We start from the raw sequence: 18,200 nt of genomic DNA, 5'->3' as shown, positions 1-18,200 counted from the left end.
TGTTCTTAGTCCTCAAAAGAAGAAAAACATTATTTAAAATTAATGGGTAAATGAAACCAAATTATTACTTTAAAAGATCAATATTAAAGAAGGAAGCATAGTCAATATTCTCAAAGAATGAAGCATAATCACCAATGGAGAAAACTTTTATGTAAAAGTAGAGAAAAAAACATCAAGTGAAATTCAATCAGCTTTGAAAGATGATATTGGACTCAAGTTAATCACATATATATACCAAAGAGCTTACTTGAAACCAAAAATACTTCAAATTGTAGTAATCTTTCGAACAAATTAAAAATCAATGAGTCATTTTATATTTGATGTAAAGTACAACACAACCATTAGAGAAACCAAACAAAAAGAACGTTGTTGAGTGAATTTTTAATGAAGGGTTCTTAGAGGAGGAAGGAGAAAATGGTCCAAGTGTAACAAAATGACAGAGGAAAGAAAAGGTTGAGTAATAGACCCCTTCTCTTTTAAGAACAAAAATAGGTAAATTCGCAAAATAACGCACAAACATGAAATGCAAATTGTAAGTAACACACAAACGTAAAATGCATTTTTATCGTAAATAACACACAAACGTAAAATATCATCTTATAAGGAAACCAAGCCTCATGCTAATATGTTTTAGTGCAAAACATACACACATTACATAACTATAGAGATCGGAAAACTTATTTGTTAGAAAACTTTTCAATCTGCATTTGAACAATGGAATTAGAGACTGTTTTAAAAGCATAAATCTGCAAAATTTGCATAGAACAATGGCAATAGCAGCAACATTCAACACAATACACAAAGAAATGAGTCCAATACAAAGAAAATGATAGACGTTCATGCATACAAGCAATAAACCAAATTATTGTTCAATAAGGACAAAATACAAGCATACAAATACCCAAATATATTTTCTCTTACTAACTGATCAGCAACGGGAGAATTTAGTCAAGAAAAATATTGAATTACTTGTCAAGCATTATGTAATGTCTTAAACACATTTAACAATAAGAGAACCAATTCATATGATCATTCACTCGACTATTAGTTTAACAAGCACAATGATATATCATTCACTCATTTCTATTCTGCTTCCCCACAGTTGCTGCAAAATTTAGGATGGTGAATGAAACATTATCACATGATTTATAACATCCTGTACATTAGTTTGTTGGCCCCTCCCACTCAAATCTAAAATTCGTTTAGCATATACACACGTATATCTAAATAACCATCGTTAACTTAAACAGAACATCCAAAATTCAAATAATAAAATAGTAGCATTTTGGTCATCCACAATTCACAAGAATCGGCCAGACACAATCATGTAATGTAACAAGACATTTGTACATCCATGGGGAGAGATGGATGCAAGATGCATCCATAAGGCATGCAAGAAAGAAGAGAAAAGAAACATTTGATTATATCTCCTCAACACAATTTCCTCATACATATACATACAATTCAATTTGAATTTCATTTGAACATATCGATTGCCATTAGCTCCTTTTGGACTGTCCACCATAATGCTGAAAATTGCATAGGATTAATTGCTCAAAAGATCCATTTTAAAGGTCCAAAATGGCAAATGACCCAGTTTTTTTAAAAAAAAATGTTAAATGCCCCTTCACTGATATTATGACCATGTGATGTTATGCTTTGCCCTTCTTTTTTCTTTTTCCTCTTTTTCTCCGATGCGAGAAATCTTCCTCTGCACGACGAGTCCACACGAGTAACTCCGATACGACTAACTTTGGTCAACAAGAGACGAAAGAGAATGGTGATTTTGCGAGTGAGGAAATGAAGAAAGAGCGAGACAAGCTAGTGACTTGTGAGTGAAAAAAGAAGAGAGAGCGAGACGAGCTAGTGATTTGTGAGTGAACAAAATAAGAGAGAGCGAGATGAGCGAGAGCAAGACTACTTTTCGGGTGTGAGCGAGTATATTTTGGTAATTTCACCTGAATTTGGCGTCAACAAAGGGTCATTCGACATTTTTTTTTCAAAAATCGGGTCATTTCACATTTTTTTGTCTAATTTTTGGGTCATCTATCCAGCGGACCCAAAATTGCGTATGAATCCAATGGAGATCAATTGGAACATTTTGGCTCGAAATTGCAAACATAAGAATTCAAAATTGAAATCTTAAAAGAAAACAAAAATAAGAAACGTACCTTAATATAGTCAACAATAGAGTATTTAAAGAACAGGAAGAGAGAAATCAGGGCGGAAAGGGAGTAGTGGATGGAGGAAGCATCAGATAGAATAAGGAATGTTCGGAAGAAAGCATAACTTGAAAGCGGTAGTGGACAAACCCCATTTGTGGGTAACGTTGTGTGGAAAAAATCAGACCCAATGAGAGAGTGTAACAACCCGACCTCTTAGGACTCAAGCTAGGCCATTATAAAACACATGCATGCATTGAACTTAAAACGACATCCTTTTTATAGTAAAATAAATGCTAAATGAATAAGGTAACTTAAAAGATTTTCATTAAATCCAAATAATAAATTCAAATGATAGGGTACCCAAAATACATAAACGAAAATAAATAAGTTTGTAAACAAATCTCAACAGTAAGTTCCAAATACCAAGACTGAAAGTGAACAAAAAAAAAACATAAAGGAGATCTTAAAACATGAGCGGAAACTTAAAATTGGTCCCTAGTGGCTCGATCATGGATTCCGCTTGTCATTTGGTGGCGCATACCTGCTCTTATCTGAAACATCAACATAAGAAAAGATGAAAGATGAGTATAACATACTCAGTAAGTAACCCCACTACTGGGGTTAGGCTAGGTATTTATGTCCTCTAGATGCCTACCTCTGGTGGAACGTAAGCACTCTCCTAGTCCTTATGGGACACAAACATATATGAATAACTAAATTTCATCCTACTGTAGTTAAGTATACCTACTACCTCTAGTAAGTCCCGTAGGACCCACAATCTTTGGTGAATCCCGAAGGAAAGCACCACCTCTAGTGAATCCCGAAGAAAACATAACCTCTGGTGAATCCCGAAGGAAAGCATCACCTCCAATAAATCCCGAAGGAAACACAACCTCTGGTGGATCCCGAAGGAAACCACCACCTCTAGTGAATCCCGAAGGACACACAACCTCTAGTGCATCCCGAAGGAAAGCACCACCTCTAGTGAACTCGAAGGACACACAATCTCTAGTGGGCATCTAACTAATCAATGAGGACATTATCACGATCCCAACATCAAAAGTATCATAACATGGTCCCATAATATATATATATATATATATATATCATCATCATCATGGTTCTACAACATACATATAGATTTCGTCATCATAGCTCTATCACATACATATACATCTCATCATCTCCAGATTCATCTTTATACGCATCTAGTCTTTTAAATCCTCATGATAGCAAGGCATACATAAACATCAAACCATCAATATATCCTTAGTAAATCATAATTATCAATATCAGGCTCTAGTCCTTTCAAACCTAAGTCAATGAAGGCAAAAATAAATATCATGCTAACTAATAATCCTCAATAAATCATAATTATTATTGCCTGACACTAGGGCAGTTCCAGTACTAAGATTGCTTACCTCAAACTTAAGCCTGAAATAACTAACAAGCTTATCTTCTTAGAAGGGAATAATCTTGGATCAAACTCCTGGTACAAACCAAAAATATGTATAACTTAAAACTTTAATGCTTAGTTCCAAAACATAAAATCATTCTAAAATTCTCTAAATAACTCACCCAAAAGTTGAAGCTTAAACTGAACTTGCTCCCAAACATTGCAACCAAATTTGTCGATATGGTTCCTTAACGCTGCAGGACAGCGTCCTTAAACACTTCAAAAAAATTTCGCCTCCTGTTGTGGTTGATGCCCTAAAGTCTCGTGTCCTGTAATTTGTAAACAGTTTGTACGAATGCTTATGATGTATAATATATGATATTTTACTTCACTTATTGATTTTACCACAAACTAATAAACTAAAATCCCTGGTTATCTTTATGTAATTTAAGCATATATGTGGTGACATACAAGTGGATCATGTCTTAAGTGATAACCAAAATGGTCTGTAGTATATGGATATAGAGGAAAACCTTATCCTAGTAATGTTACGGATGCGGCCCGCTTTGTGGAATAGTTACAAGTGTTGTGACAGATGGTCTGATCCTGATAATTCGTGTAGGGGATATGCGAGCTAGGGCGTCCTATACAAAGAATTTATATAAGACCTGACCACGAAGTGTTAACGTCTCGTTATATAACACCAATTCATGACAGAGACTTCACTTCACTAGGATGACCATAAAATACATGACCTCAATCCTGAGTGAGTTGGGAACTTCTGCTATTGAGGGCAGTCCTTTGATTTGCATAGGTGCAAGTGGCCAGTTCGCCGACTCAAACCTACCACTTTGGGGATTCGTCTGATTTGGGAGCGGGAACTCAGCTACATAAGATGGAGTTCACTCCTTCCCCGAAGCACGGGTAAATAGATAGCTCCCTTAAGGGCCCAGCTGTATTTACAAGCATTTGTAAAGGGTTATCGTACTCATGATTGGTTATATCCAATGGACACAAAAATATATTTGTGGTAAGAAGAGTTCAACTGTCAGTCTTTAGTGGAATGTCTGGCAGTTAACGGATGGTGGATCTCGTGGCTAAAGAGTTTAGTCAGCTATTCATGTACCGTTGGAGCTTCGAGCCATAGGTTCATAAGGTCCCCTTGGTAGTTTAGATAAAGTTAAGAATAAGTTTTTTGGTCAGATTGAAATGTTCAAATTGACAAGAGGGAGTTCGATTATATATGATATAATTGAACTAGTTAATTATGTATGATATGATTGACTAAATGTATGAGATATATTATTTTGGAGGAAATTGAATATAAATATGATTTGTATCAAGTAAAGGAGAAAACACTAAGTTGATATATGATATTAAACTATAAAATATAATATGATTATATTCATTATTTAATTAATTAAGCGGTTATGAGATAATTGGCCGAGTATTTCTCCAAATTCGTGTGAAAGTAAGAAGTTCGAATTCAATTCTTGTAACTGAAGAATAAAATGAAAATTGTTTTCATTTTGCAAGGGTTACAAAAGAGATCCAAAAAATGGCTCACGATGTGAAAGTATACGATCGAATAACATTGAGAGCCTATACGATAATGCCCGTCTTCCTAAACGATCACGCACCCGCGTACTAAACGATCACCCGCGATTTCTAAACGATCGCTTAACGCACCGAGCAGAACTAAACAATCGCGTACCATTTGATAGACGATCGCTTAGCTAAACCTACACGATCATGTATCCCGATCTAAACGATTAAGCACACTCGACTATACAATAATCTTCTACTATCTCCCACTTGCTTGTTCGTTCTACACGATCGTTTTTCCTCTTCCCCTCTACCAATTCCATCAAAGTCCACCCTTTGGATTCTCACTTCAAGAATACCAAGGGCTTCGAGTGGTGGTGTCATCCCCGGCTACTGTTTGTTTGTTTGTTGCTGATCGTGTAGACGACTGTGGTACTGTTAGGCGACTACTTGTTGGACGATAAAGAATGTGAGGAGTTCACTTTCGTTGGACCAATTCGATTGAAGAAAGTCTTCAACTGGTACATTTTCTCGATCTCTAGTATTTATTGTTAAAGCATGCCAGGAATTAGTTTTACAATGCATATTCGTATGTTAGAATGCATGTGTGATAATTCTGTCACAATGAAATCGGAAAGATCCGCTTCCGCTCATGGGTACTCTTGTTTAAGAGTTCCTTCACCTTCAACCTCAAAAATTGAAAATAAATAATAAGTTTAACCTAAGACCCTAATGGGCAACAAGAATGAAACAAAAATCACAAGACCACAACAAACTCACCCAAAACGTCCACCCCACTCCATATTCCCACGACGAAAACCCACAATGGCGGTACTGTGAAGATAGGGCATATGCTGGATGGAGAAAATGTCGTATGGCTTCAAGTAACGTAATTGGGCGGCATGACTTCAGGTGACTACAACTGGCGCGGTGCGGCTCCTGGCGACCACAGCTGGAGCGGCGCAGCTTGTGGCGACCACGGGTAGAGGCAACGAAGAACGACGACGGGTGCTCCAACGGCTGGCAACAATGAGTGGCTGGTTTGAGGGCTCGTCCTGGGCGAGGGAGAGACTTTCTTCCTCTACCTTTTTTTTGTTCTGCGTGCGCAGAGAAGAAGGGAAATAACTTTTCTTTTCTAATGCGCAAACCAAGAGGGAGAGAGAAGGAAATTAATTTTCTCTTTTCCTTTTCCTAATCAAATTCCTTCCTAAACCAAAACCAAATCCAAATAAATCCAAATAAAATCCCTTTCCAAAATTTCCTCCCCTATTATAATATATATATACATATATATATATATATTCTTTCCTTTCCTTTAAAAAAATCCCAAAACCCATATATATATTCTTTTTCTTTTCCTTAATAAATATAACTCATAAAACTCAAATTTTTCACCTCTTCTCCAATTAATTAAATAAACCTCAAAATAAATTCACCAACTATAAATCACCAAAAATTCTAAATCCCACAATTAAATTCTGACTTCCCAAATTAATTTAAATCCAAATTTATAAATCTTTTTAGATCCTTGATTTAATCAATTCCAAATGGACCAATTATCTTCTCCTAATTCTTTACTTAATTTTTGGATCCAAATTTCAAAATTAAAGAGAGTAAAATTTTAAAACCAGAATTCCCCTTTTCCCTTTCAAATTTTACAAGAACTTAAGATTTCTTATCCAAATAATTTAATTACCTCTTCCAATTAATTTAAAACTATACTCAAAGGATCCACATTAACCAATAAAACTTCTTCAATTGCAACAATTTGATTCCAAATTCCAAAGATTAAGGAAATTAAAACTCATAATTTGCGATAATTAACTTAAAACTTCATACAACTCGGGATGTTACAGAGAGAGAGACTTATCCGTAATGAATCGGCACAACACGTGCCGTTCGGCAACTAGAATCGGAGGTGCGAGTGACTCCAACGACCCATGGCAAGCATCGTCTCGTATAGGTTGCGCGACGTCTGGCTGCAGATGGATGGAATTGAAAGTGAGAGATATATAAACAGAAGAGAGAGAGAGGGAAATACGTCGGACTCACCTTCAACGATGACAATTAACAATGGTTGTTGACCCGATGGCGGCAGTGCGACGAACCACTATAGGCGAACGACGGACCCCTGACAGAGATGGTAAATGGTGCGTCTGTTGGGATTAGTGTCCTAATTCTCCCAGAGTCTCATAGTTTGTAAACATTGTACACATTGTTATGAATAAAATAAGAGTTATTTTATTTGCATTTACTAATATCCAATAAACAAAGATCAGTGGTTATTGTATGTAAACTTAAGTATGTATATAAGATATACAAGTGGTTCATGCCTTAAGTAATAACCTAAAAGGTCTATAGTATAAGGATAAAGGAGGGATAACTTATCCTGGTGACACTACGAATATGACCCGCTTTGTAGAGATTTACAAGTGTTGTGACCTACTGCAAATGGTTTGATCCTGACCATTCACGTGGAGACATGTGAGCGGGGGTGTCCTATACAAAGAATTTTGTATAGGACCGGAACAAGAGATGATTCATCTCTTTATATAACTTTGTTGATAATAGAGACTTACATCTCATTAAAACGACCATAGGTGACATGACCTTAATCCTGAGTGTTTTGGAAACTCCTGCCTATGTGGGCGGTTCTTTGATTAGTATAAGTGAGAGTGGCCAGATTGCCAACTCAACAAGCCTATCTTTTGAGGAGTTTATCTGATTGGGGAGCTGGAAACTCAGTTACACAAGATGGAATTCACTCATTCCCCGAAGCAAAGGTAAGTAGATAGATTGCTTCTTTAAGGGCTGATTCCAGGTCTTGAATATAGTGACCACATCCTCTATTTGGAAGAGAGGACACAGTCATAGTAGGACTATGACTTATTGTTCATTAGAGGAATCAATGGTACTTAAGGAGTTAGATGTAACTACAGAGGAAAAACGGTAAATTGGCTCAGTTGTACTTACGAGCAATCTGTTGAAGGGTATATACGTCATGTTGATGGTTGATATGGCACAGAAATTTATCTGTAGGTGAGAAGAGTGCAACTGTCGATCTTTAGTGGAGTGTTCGGCAGTTAATGGATGGTGGATCCCGTGACTAAAGAGTTTAGTTAGTTATTCACGTACCATTGAGCTTCAAGCTACAGGTCCATAAGATCCCTTTGGTAGCTCAATGGTTCAAGTTGGAGAAATCAGTTCTTGGGGTTAGTTTGAAGTGTTCAAATTAACAAAAGGAAATTCAATTCTATATTGATAATAATTGGTGTATGTATGCAGATACATCAAGTGGAGAATTAATGTAAATATGATTTACAATTAAGGTACCATAAAATAGAAAAAGAACTATGGTTTTATATGTTTTCATGAGAATGAAATATTAAAATACTATATAATATAACATAAAATTATAATATGGTAAGTTGGTTATCATCATTTATTAGGGTGTACATTGGTGGTTGGGTTGGTAATTGAAAGGGATATTTTTTGATTCAATTTATTGCAAAAAGGTATTTTTTTGGACCAACCCCAAAATTTCGGATCTTGTTGATTGGAACCAAATGGGGTTGGGTTGTGTTGGTTTTTTTTTTTTTTGGGATTTAATAAAAAATTATATTGGGTTATAATTTATTTTTTTTTTAATAAAAAAATATGTTAATTTATATACAATACATGACCTAATAAACTAAAATCTTCATAAAAATTAGAGATGCTAAATTACCAAAATATCTATGATATTTATTGTAAACTTTAAACAAAGACAAATAACATGACAATTTTAAAAAGAAAAATATTCAAAAATAAAAAAAATTAATTAATACAAAGAAATCAAACTTTAAACAAAGAGGGAGTATATATATATTATAGGTTATTAAAAATTCGGGTTGGGTTGGGTCAAACCCATATTTTTTTTTAGCCAACCAACAACCCAACCCAACACAATGAAAATAGAAAAATTCAACCAAACTCAACTCAAGAATAAAAAACACCCCAACCCAACTCTTACATTTTGGGTTTGGTGTAGTCCGGGTTGTTCGGTTGTCGGGTTATCTTTGAACACTCTAATATTTATTATAATATATTTAATTATATGATAATTAATTTATTTTTCTTTAATAAACCGATTGACGTGAGAGGCTATTCGGTGAGTTTTATGGTAACCATGAGATAAAAAGAAAAATTGTTTTCGTAAATTCAGGGGGTTACTTCATTCGGAAAGAACTCACGATGATAAGCTATCAAGTGAAAGAGTTTCACTAAGCGATAGCTGATAGAGACTAAACGATCATGCAACTTTGCCTATGTGATAGTCATTAAGTTGATCGTAGCTAAACGATCGAGTGGCTAAGTCTATATGATAGGTTGTCGTTTACTAAACGATCGAGCACATCGTTTATATGATAAACAGTGTATTATCTTCCACTTGCTCAATCATAGACCTCCAGTCTCTTCCTCAAGCCAAGATCATACAGAATCCATAACTCCTAGATTCTTACATTGAGAATACCAAGGTAACCATTGTGATAGTGTCCTCACTCGATTCGTGAATCGAGTAAGACTCGATTGGTTTCGTGGAGACTGTGTTCGTTGTGTTCGTGTTGTTGGTGTCTTTGTTCGTTGCGTTCAAGAGTTGTTATGGATGCATTGTAGATTGATCAAGGGATTTGTGAAGAATGGTTCTTCAAATGTATGCATCCTCTATCCCTTATATCATCGTTTAACATGTTGTAATTTCATTTTGTGCATGACCTGTTAGTTTCCGTTTTGACTATAATTGTTTTATGTTCATACTGAATGGAATTCAGAACGATCCCTTCCACTGCTCATGGAAATCCTCATGCTTGATTTCCTTCAGCGTCCTTCGTGTCTTGCAAAGCAGATGGGAAATGAATTAGGAGTGGGTTTAGGATTTATTTGCTTTTCCTGAATTTGTATATGGGTGCTTTCTTCTCCTCAAATTTCATCCTTTATATTTGAAGTGTTTGTTGATACAAAACTTAAATTCTTAAAATAATTTGGTTATATATTAATTATGCTTTTGCAGTTGTTTTAATACAACAATTGTCATTCTTAAAAGGCTTGATTTTCTTCCTAAATATTTATTAGGTTTCATCACATTTTTCTTTTTATTGATTTATTTTCCATTTAAAACTCAAGATTTGATCATGAGCCTGAAATGAAACCTACTAAAATCAAGACTATTTTATCAATGAGAATTTTAATTTCTATGTTCATATTCAAAAATGAAATTATTCGAAAACATTGCGTGAAATTGAATATAGTTGTTATTGATTAATAAAAAAAAAGTAATTTGTAGGGCTAGCACTCATCTATGGGTTAAAGCATGCTAGTGATCAGCACCAAATATTAATAATACCCATTTGATAGCTTCATTTGGTAGGGTTGAATATATTTGATAAAAATGCAAACAAAATTTTTTATTGATAAATTAAAAGTAAAGTACTATGAATAACTGTTTTTAAGGATTAAGGTGAACAAACTTAAAAGTCCTTAGATAGCAATTTAAACTTATTTGTTAAAGAAGTAGAAAAGAGAGAAAAGAAAAAAAATATGAATTTTTACTTCAAACTTTCAATTTCATCCAATTGCACTTTAAATTTAGATAAAAATTTCAATCTTAACGTTAAAGATTAAAAAGAATTGCAAGCTACTATTACTACTATTACTAAGCTATATCATGTTGCATGCATTTAATATTCAATGATAAGTATATTCGTGTTTAGACTAAAAGTACATTAGTTTGAAACTAAAATTAAATTTTGCGTAAATTTCAAAAACCACTCATGAATAAATATTTTAGGAGTCAATTTTGGAAATCTACGGTATAATGGACCCCAAGAAGTAGTAACCATACTAAGGTGTTCATAACTACCTAACGTCAATTACTGCTAACACTAAAGTTGTAACTCAATGACCACAGGGGGATAGAATACACGCCACATCACATTAGACATCATATTAGGCAATTATCATATATTAGCTAATCCATGAGTCTGATTTAAGTTGTTGTGAAAGCACGTGAATGGGTAGAAGATGTTTTGCTATTTTATGTACTTTTCTAAGGACAACTGGTGGATTAGTGAGAACATAAGTGGTAGATGTTGAGGAGATGGTTGCCATGTTCCTGCATATCTTAGCCCATAATGTTAAGAATAAAATAGTTCGTAGACAGTTTGTTAGGTCTTATGAAATAGTTTTTAGGCATTTCAACTCTATTCTCAATGCTATTTTACAACTAAATGAAGTACTATTGAAAAAAACCTTTGCTAATCACAACCTTCTGTACATATCCGAGATGGAGATGGTTTGAGGTATAGTGAAACTAAACAAATGTTGGTGCGTTATCCGTGTCTAGTTTAGATAACTTATGTATATGAATATTTCATATGTTGTGTTACACATAATTGTCTAGGTGTACTAGATGGTTGACATAAAGGTCAACATGAGTGCCACTGATTGACCAAGGTACAGGACAAGGAAGGGTGAAAAATCGCCACGAATGTTCTTGGTGTTTGCAACACGAATGACGATTTCATGTCTGTCTTACCTGGGTGGAAAGGTTATGCAGCTAATTCTCGTGTGCTTAGAGATGCAATATCATGACCTAACAGATTGAAGATTTCGAAGGGTAACAACTTACACACACAACTTCTTGTCGTACATCGTAGTACTCAACGATTATGATTTGATACAATTGGACATTATATAGGGTATTATTATGTATATGACATTGCGTACCCAAATGCGGAGGGCTTCTTAGCACCATATAGAGGAGAACGATATTATCTTTCGGAATGGCATGGAGGAGGGATTGCACCAACAACTATAGGAGAATTTTTTAACATGAAACACTATTTTGCGAGGAATGTCATCGAGAGGGCATTCGGGCTGTTGAAAGGGAGATGGACAATACTCCATGGAAAATCATACTACCTTGTGCAAGTCCAATCTCGGACGATCAAGGCGTGTTGCCTTCTTGATAATCTTATTAATAAGGAGATGAATACTGGCAAAATTCCCGAGGAACTAGATGAGGTGGACTCACATTCTGCTACCATTGTCGGGGACGAGATCAATTATATTGAGAGTTCAAACGAATGGACACAATAGAGAGATAAACTGACATATAATATGTTTTCTGACTGGGAATTACGTAACAATAAATAGTTTCATATTTAGTTTGTGGCTTTTACAACGTATTTTTTTAATTTCATGTATGCGATTTTGGAAGTCAATTTCCAAATTTCTTAATATAATTAGATTTACTACTTTATACATTGTACGTAACACATCACATGACAATTTCTTTCTATTGAAAAATAAAGGGAGGAAGAAAGAAGACTAGATTTTACGTGAAAAACCCTAGATCAGGGTGAAAAAACCATGATAGAGAAATTTTATTAATTTGTTACACATACACAACACCCCAGACTCATATAAAAATAGGCCCAAAAACCTTAGAGCAGTAGACACATTGTGAAAAGATAAAAATGCCCTTAGGACAAATACACCATATTTCAACACTCCCCCTCAAGTTGGGGCGTAGATATCAATAAGATCAAACTTACTAATACAAGTATCAAAACTCTATCTTGGTAATCCGTTAGTGAGAATATCAGCAATTTGTTGGCTTGAAGGGATGTAAGGAATACAAATACTGCCACTATTCAGTTTTTCTTTGATAAAGTGCCTGTCAATCTCCACATGTTTGGTCCTTATCGTGTTGCACCGGATTGTTGGCAATATTGATGGCAACCTTATTATCACAGTAAAATTTCATGGGACCATGATTATCCTCATGAAGATCAGATTGAACCTTCTTCAACCATATTTCTTCACATATTCCCAGACTCATAGGCCTATACTCTACTTCACCGCTACTCTTAGCAACAACCCCTTGTTTCTTACTCCGCCAAGTAACCAGATTTCCCCACACAAAAATACAGTACACTAAAGTGGATTTTCTATCTGTAACAGAACCTACCCAATCGAAGTCAGTGTAAGCCTCAATGCATCTTTTGTCATGTTTCTTGAACATTAAGCCTTTTCCCGAAGTAGATTTCAAATACCAAAAAATCCGAGTAGCAAATTCAATGTGTCTCTCATATGGAGCCTGCATAAACTGACTAATCATACTAACAACATATGATATACCGGGTCTGGTATGAGACAAGTAAATCAATTTCCCTACGAGACATTGATACCTTTCTTTATTTATAGGAATCCCTTGAACAGAATCCCCCAGCGTGCTATTGACTTCAATAGAAGTATCAACAGGTTTACATCCAGTCTTTTGTATTTCTCTTAACAAGTCCAAAGTATACTTCCATTGAGAGATGGATATTCCTTCTTTCGATCTCGCTACCTCCATTCCAAGAAAGTATCTCAAACTGCCAAGGTCTTTAATCTCAAATTCATCTGCCATCATTCGTTTTAATTTAACAATCTCTACTGTATCGTGACCTGACAAAACAATATCATCGACGTAGACAATAGAATAGCTAACTTCCTTGATATCGATCTCTTAGTGAACAAGGTATGATCAGAATATTCTTGAACAAACCCTTAGGACTTAAAAAAGGTAGTTAATCTATTGAACTAAGCCCTCGAAGACTGCTTGAATCCATATAGGGATTTCTTCAATCTACAAACTCGATTATCAAAACGTGCTTCAAAACCGTGAGGAGGACTCATGTCTCATATAAACCCCTTCTTCTAACTCACCATTCAAAAGTGCATTCTTTACATCCAGTTGATGTAAGGGTTAGTCTCTATTAACAATAACTGAGAGGAAACTCAAATCGTGTTTAGTTTTGCCACTGAAGAGAAGGTTTCCAGGTAATCAACTCCATATGTCTGAGTAAACCCTCTCGCAACCTGTCTGGCCTTGTACCTATCAAGGGTCCCATCAGACTTATACTTAACAGTGAACACCCACTTGCACCCGATAGTTTTATGACCTTTAAGAAGTGCAACTAGATCCCAAGTTTTATTTGTTTCAAGCGTTCTCATCTCTTCCATAACAACAGTTCTGCACTCAGGAATTTCCATGGCCTTATGCACATTGGTTGGTATCATTACAGTATCCAAGTTGGTAGTGAAGGCCTTAAATCCTAAAGATAAATTACTGTAAGACAAGAAACTATGCATAGAATTCTTGGTACACGATCTAGTTCCTTTCCATAAGGAATTTGACATAGCAAAAGTAGCATCATAGTCACCAGGTTTTTCTAACTGCTCATCAGTACAAGAACAGTGACAAGGCCTATGCTCATCCTTCTGTTGCAAGTTTTCAGTCTCTTGAGTACCTTCTGGTAACTTATCACCATCCACAGTCTTGACCTTGTCTGAAATCATCTCATTAACCATATCACCCTCAACACACTCATTTTTACTTTCAGACACACCATTAGAAACAAAGGTACCTTGACCTGGTGTCGGTTCCGATTATTGGACAATTTTCGGTGGAGCAACAGGGGGAACTATTTCCTTTATAAGATTCTTCCTGTAGTATGTTATCTAGGGCACCTGTTGCATAGGAAGGAAAGGGTCATTTATATCTGGGATAGGCTCAGGAAAAAGGTCTATAGGAATATAATATATGGATGAGTTAGCCTCTTCACTAGTGGTCTCCCCTTGAAGAGGACTAACCGAAAAAAAGGGTTTATCCTCGAGGAACATAACGTCCATAATGATAAAGTACTTCTTAGATGACGGGTGAAAGCACTTAGGTTGTATGTCCTAAAATTCACAGTTTGTAAAAGTTAAACATATTCTATTATCAATAAAAATGTTATTGACATTTATCCAATAAAACTATTATTGGATATGTGAATTGCACTCGTAAAGTCTAAATCCAATAAACTAAAGATCCATGGCTATTATTTGAATACATAAACTTTATGTGGAGACACAAAAGTGGATCAAGTTTAGTAAATAGCCAAAACAACCTATAATATATGAATAAGGTTGGGTACCTTATTCTGGTAATACTATCGGATGCGGCCCATTCTTTAGTTGTTACAATTTGTTGTAAATTGCTATAAATGAAGTGATTATGATTCGTTCATGTATTGACATGAGGAGTGGGGGCATCCTAAAGATCGGACCAAGAATTAAGTCACTCTTACTTTATAACGTTGTTTACTGTTTAAGACTGACTATTTCAAAGCAATGACTTAGGTAACTTGACCTTAATCCTGAGCTAACTATGAACTCCTGTTTATTTGGGATTATCCTTAGATTTGCATGGGTGAGGGTTGACTCAACAGCGCTGGCTCAATAAGCCTCCTATTTCAGGGGTAAGACCGAGTAAATAGCTGGGAACATATGGTGCAAGATGGAATTCACTTATACCTGCTTTTAAGGATAGTAGAGAGGTTGTTCCCGTTAAAGTGCTGACTCCGGGTCTTGAACAAGGAGCCCCACCCTCTCATTGGTCCAGAGGGACTCAGTTTATTGATTGGATCACAAACCAATTGTTCATAGAGGATCAATGGGACTTAAGGAGCAAGATTTGATCTTGGGGGTAAAACAACTTTTGACCCAGCCGTTATTACGAACAACCAATGAAGAGTTGACTTACTAATCATGGTTATATCGAGTGGACATAATATATCTATATTGAGGGGAGTGCAACTACTAGACTTTAGTGGAGTGACCCGGTAGTTAACGATGGTGGTTAATTAGGTTAAAGAGTTTAGCCGGTTAATCGTGGATTGTTGGAGCCCATGATCTGTAGATCCATGAGATCCCTTTACTAGCTCATATCGGACTAAACCTTATAACAGTGTAACAAACGAATTTGAAGTGTTCAAATTCGGTTTTTGGAGCAAAGCGTTAAATATATATGATATATTTAACCTAATGTTTAATTGTGAATTAAACATAAAAGAGAGAGAAAATATGAATTATTTAAATAAGATTTAAACATCAAGATTATGAAATAATTATATATAAATTGGGATAAATGTTGAATTTAATATTAAATTAAATTAATTAATTATTTAATATTAATTTTAATTATAAAATTGATTATTAGAATTATTTTTTAAATTAAATGGACTTAGTCAAAATTGCACTAAAAGTCAATTTGTTGACTAGGTAAAAAAATGCAATGAAAGTCAAATAGTTGACTTTTGATTTTTGAAAGTCAAAAAGTCAAATTTGTTGACGTTGGACTTTGAGAGTCAAACTTTGACCAAGTTAGTGGAAAGATCCAACATTTGTGAGTAGGAAGCGGCTGAGGCGAGATTAACCGATACTGCACCCGGTGCGGCTGAGCGCTCAAAGTCAGGAAGCGCTCGAACGATTGAGCACCACTGGACTCGATCGGCTGGAAGGCGATTGGGATGCTTGAAGCTACGCTGGACTCGATTGGCTAGAAAGCGGCTGGAGACCTAATCGGCTGCAAGAATGACATGGTTGAAGAAGCACCAAGCCGGGCGGCTGAGTCTGGGTGGGTTACAACTTGTTGAAGCTCGTGTGGCATGGCCTGATTGATTCCGATCAGTTGTTGTGTCTGCATCGGGCCAAGAATAGATCGAAGGTATCGATCGACAGCGACATGAATCGCAACATTGGTTGAAATTTCTGTTGTAGTCCCATTACCTACTATGGTTGATGATTGAATTTCTTCTAGCCCACTAGGGTTTCATCACCTAGTTTTGATACCATATTGAAAAATAAAGGGAAGAAAAAATAAGACTAGATTTTACGTGAAAAACCCTAGATCAAAGAGAAAAACCACAACGGAGAAATTTTATTAATTTGTACACATACACAGCACCCCAGACTTAGATATAAATAGGCCCAAAAATCCTAGAGTAGTAGACACGTTGTAAAAAGATAAAAATGCCCTTAGGGCAAATACACCATATTTCAACACTTTCTTTACTACTTAAATTGTGCTACGGTGTACATGTAGTAGGATGACAAGTTCTTCTAGAGCTCCAAAGCACACTTGGATAAGGGAGGAAGAGTTGAATCTAGTGGAATGCTTCGTTACTTTGGTTGAATTTGGTGGATGGAGATCAGACAATGTGACTTCTCGCCCTAGGTGTTTGGCACAATTACAGTGTATGATGGCTGATAAGATACCTGACTGTACAATACAATGGACCCCCACTATAGATTATAGGGTAAGGAGCCTTAAAAGAACGTACCAAGCTATAGCAGAAATGTAAGGACCGACATGCAGTAGGTTCGGTTGGAATGAAGAATTTCAATGCATCACTGCGAAGGAAGAGATGTTCAATGATTGGGTGAAGGTAAAATTTCATAAACATTTTTTTTTCCATTCATCGTCACCTGCTATATCGACTAGCCATACTCTTCATGTAGAGTCATCCTGCAGCAAAAGGGTGAAGGAACTCTTATTCAAGAGTACCTACGAGTAGAAGCAGATCTTTCCAATTCATTGTGACAGAATTACCGCATATACATTCAAAACATATTAATATGCATTCATAATGCTAAAGAGATCGAGAGATCATACCAGATGAGGATTTCTTCTTCACAACGAGTCTAAAAAAATCCAAACGTCTACCTTGAACAATCACCACTTGGACAGAAGGAAACGGAGAAGACAACACCACTCAGAGCCCTTAGTATTCTTGGAGTGAGAATCCAAAGTGTGGGCTTTGTTCGGATTTGGTAGAGGGAAGGAGGAAGAGCGACCGTACACAACGATTAAGCAAGTGGGAGAAGAGGTCGTCTATCGCATAGACAAGATCCTTGATCGTTTAGGTGAAATATACGATCGTGTAGGAAAAGTAATTGATCGTCTAAACGTCTGTGTAGGAAAAGGTCAGCGATCGTATAAACGATCGTGTAGGAAAAGGGTAAAGTGAAGTCTCACTCATGAACGGTGTTATATGACAAGACATTAACACTTGGAGGTCAAGTCTTATACAAACTCTTCGTATAGGACGCCCCCGCTCACATGTCCACTACACGAATGATCAGGATTAAATCCATCTGTGACAAGTCACAACACTTGTGATCATTCCACAAAGAGGGCCACATCCATAGCATTACCAGGATAAGGTTTCTCTTCTATATCTATA

The 18,200-nt window shown here is 35.9% G+C and overlaps 1 protein-coding gene across 1 annotated transcript; it reads right to left on the bottom strand.

Moving 5' to 3' along the window:
- Positions 1-12,826: 12,826 nt before the first annotated feature.
- On the bottom strand, positions 12,827-13,558 carry LOC120079240 (secreted RxLR effector protein 161-like). The gene has a single exon (XM_039033402.1). The coding sequence runs from the start codon at positions 13,556-13,558 to the stop codon at positions 12,827-12,829; it is 732 nt and encodes a 243-aa protein (XP_038889330.1).
- Positions 13,559-18,200: the final 4,642 nt, after the last annotated feature.

Source organism: Benincasa hispida, chromosome 6 (assembly GCF_009727055.1).
Source record: "Benincasa hispida cultivar B227 chromosome 6, ASM972705v1, whole genome shotgun sequence".
Lineage (NCBI taxonomy): Eukaryota > Viridiplantae > Streptophyta > Magnoliopsida > Cucurbitales > Cucurbitaceae > Benincasa > Benincasa hispida.
This window is presented reverse-complemented; position numbering and strand designations above follow the sequence as displayed.

Excerpts from the sequence above, each read along its gene's own strand:
- LOC120079240 (XM_039033402.1), bottom strand. The coding sequence starts at position 13,558 with ATGGCAGATGAATTTGAGATTAAAGACCTTGGCAGTTTGAGATACTTT.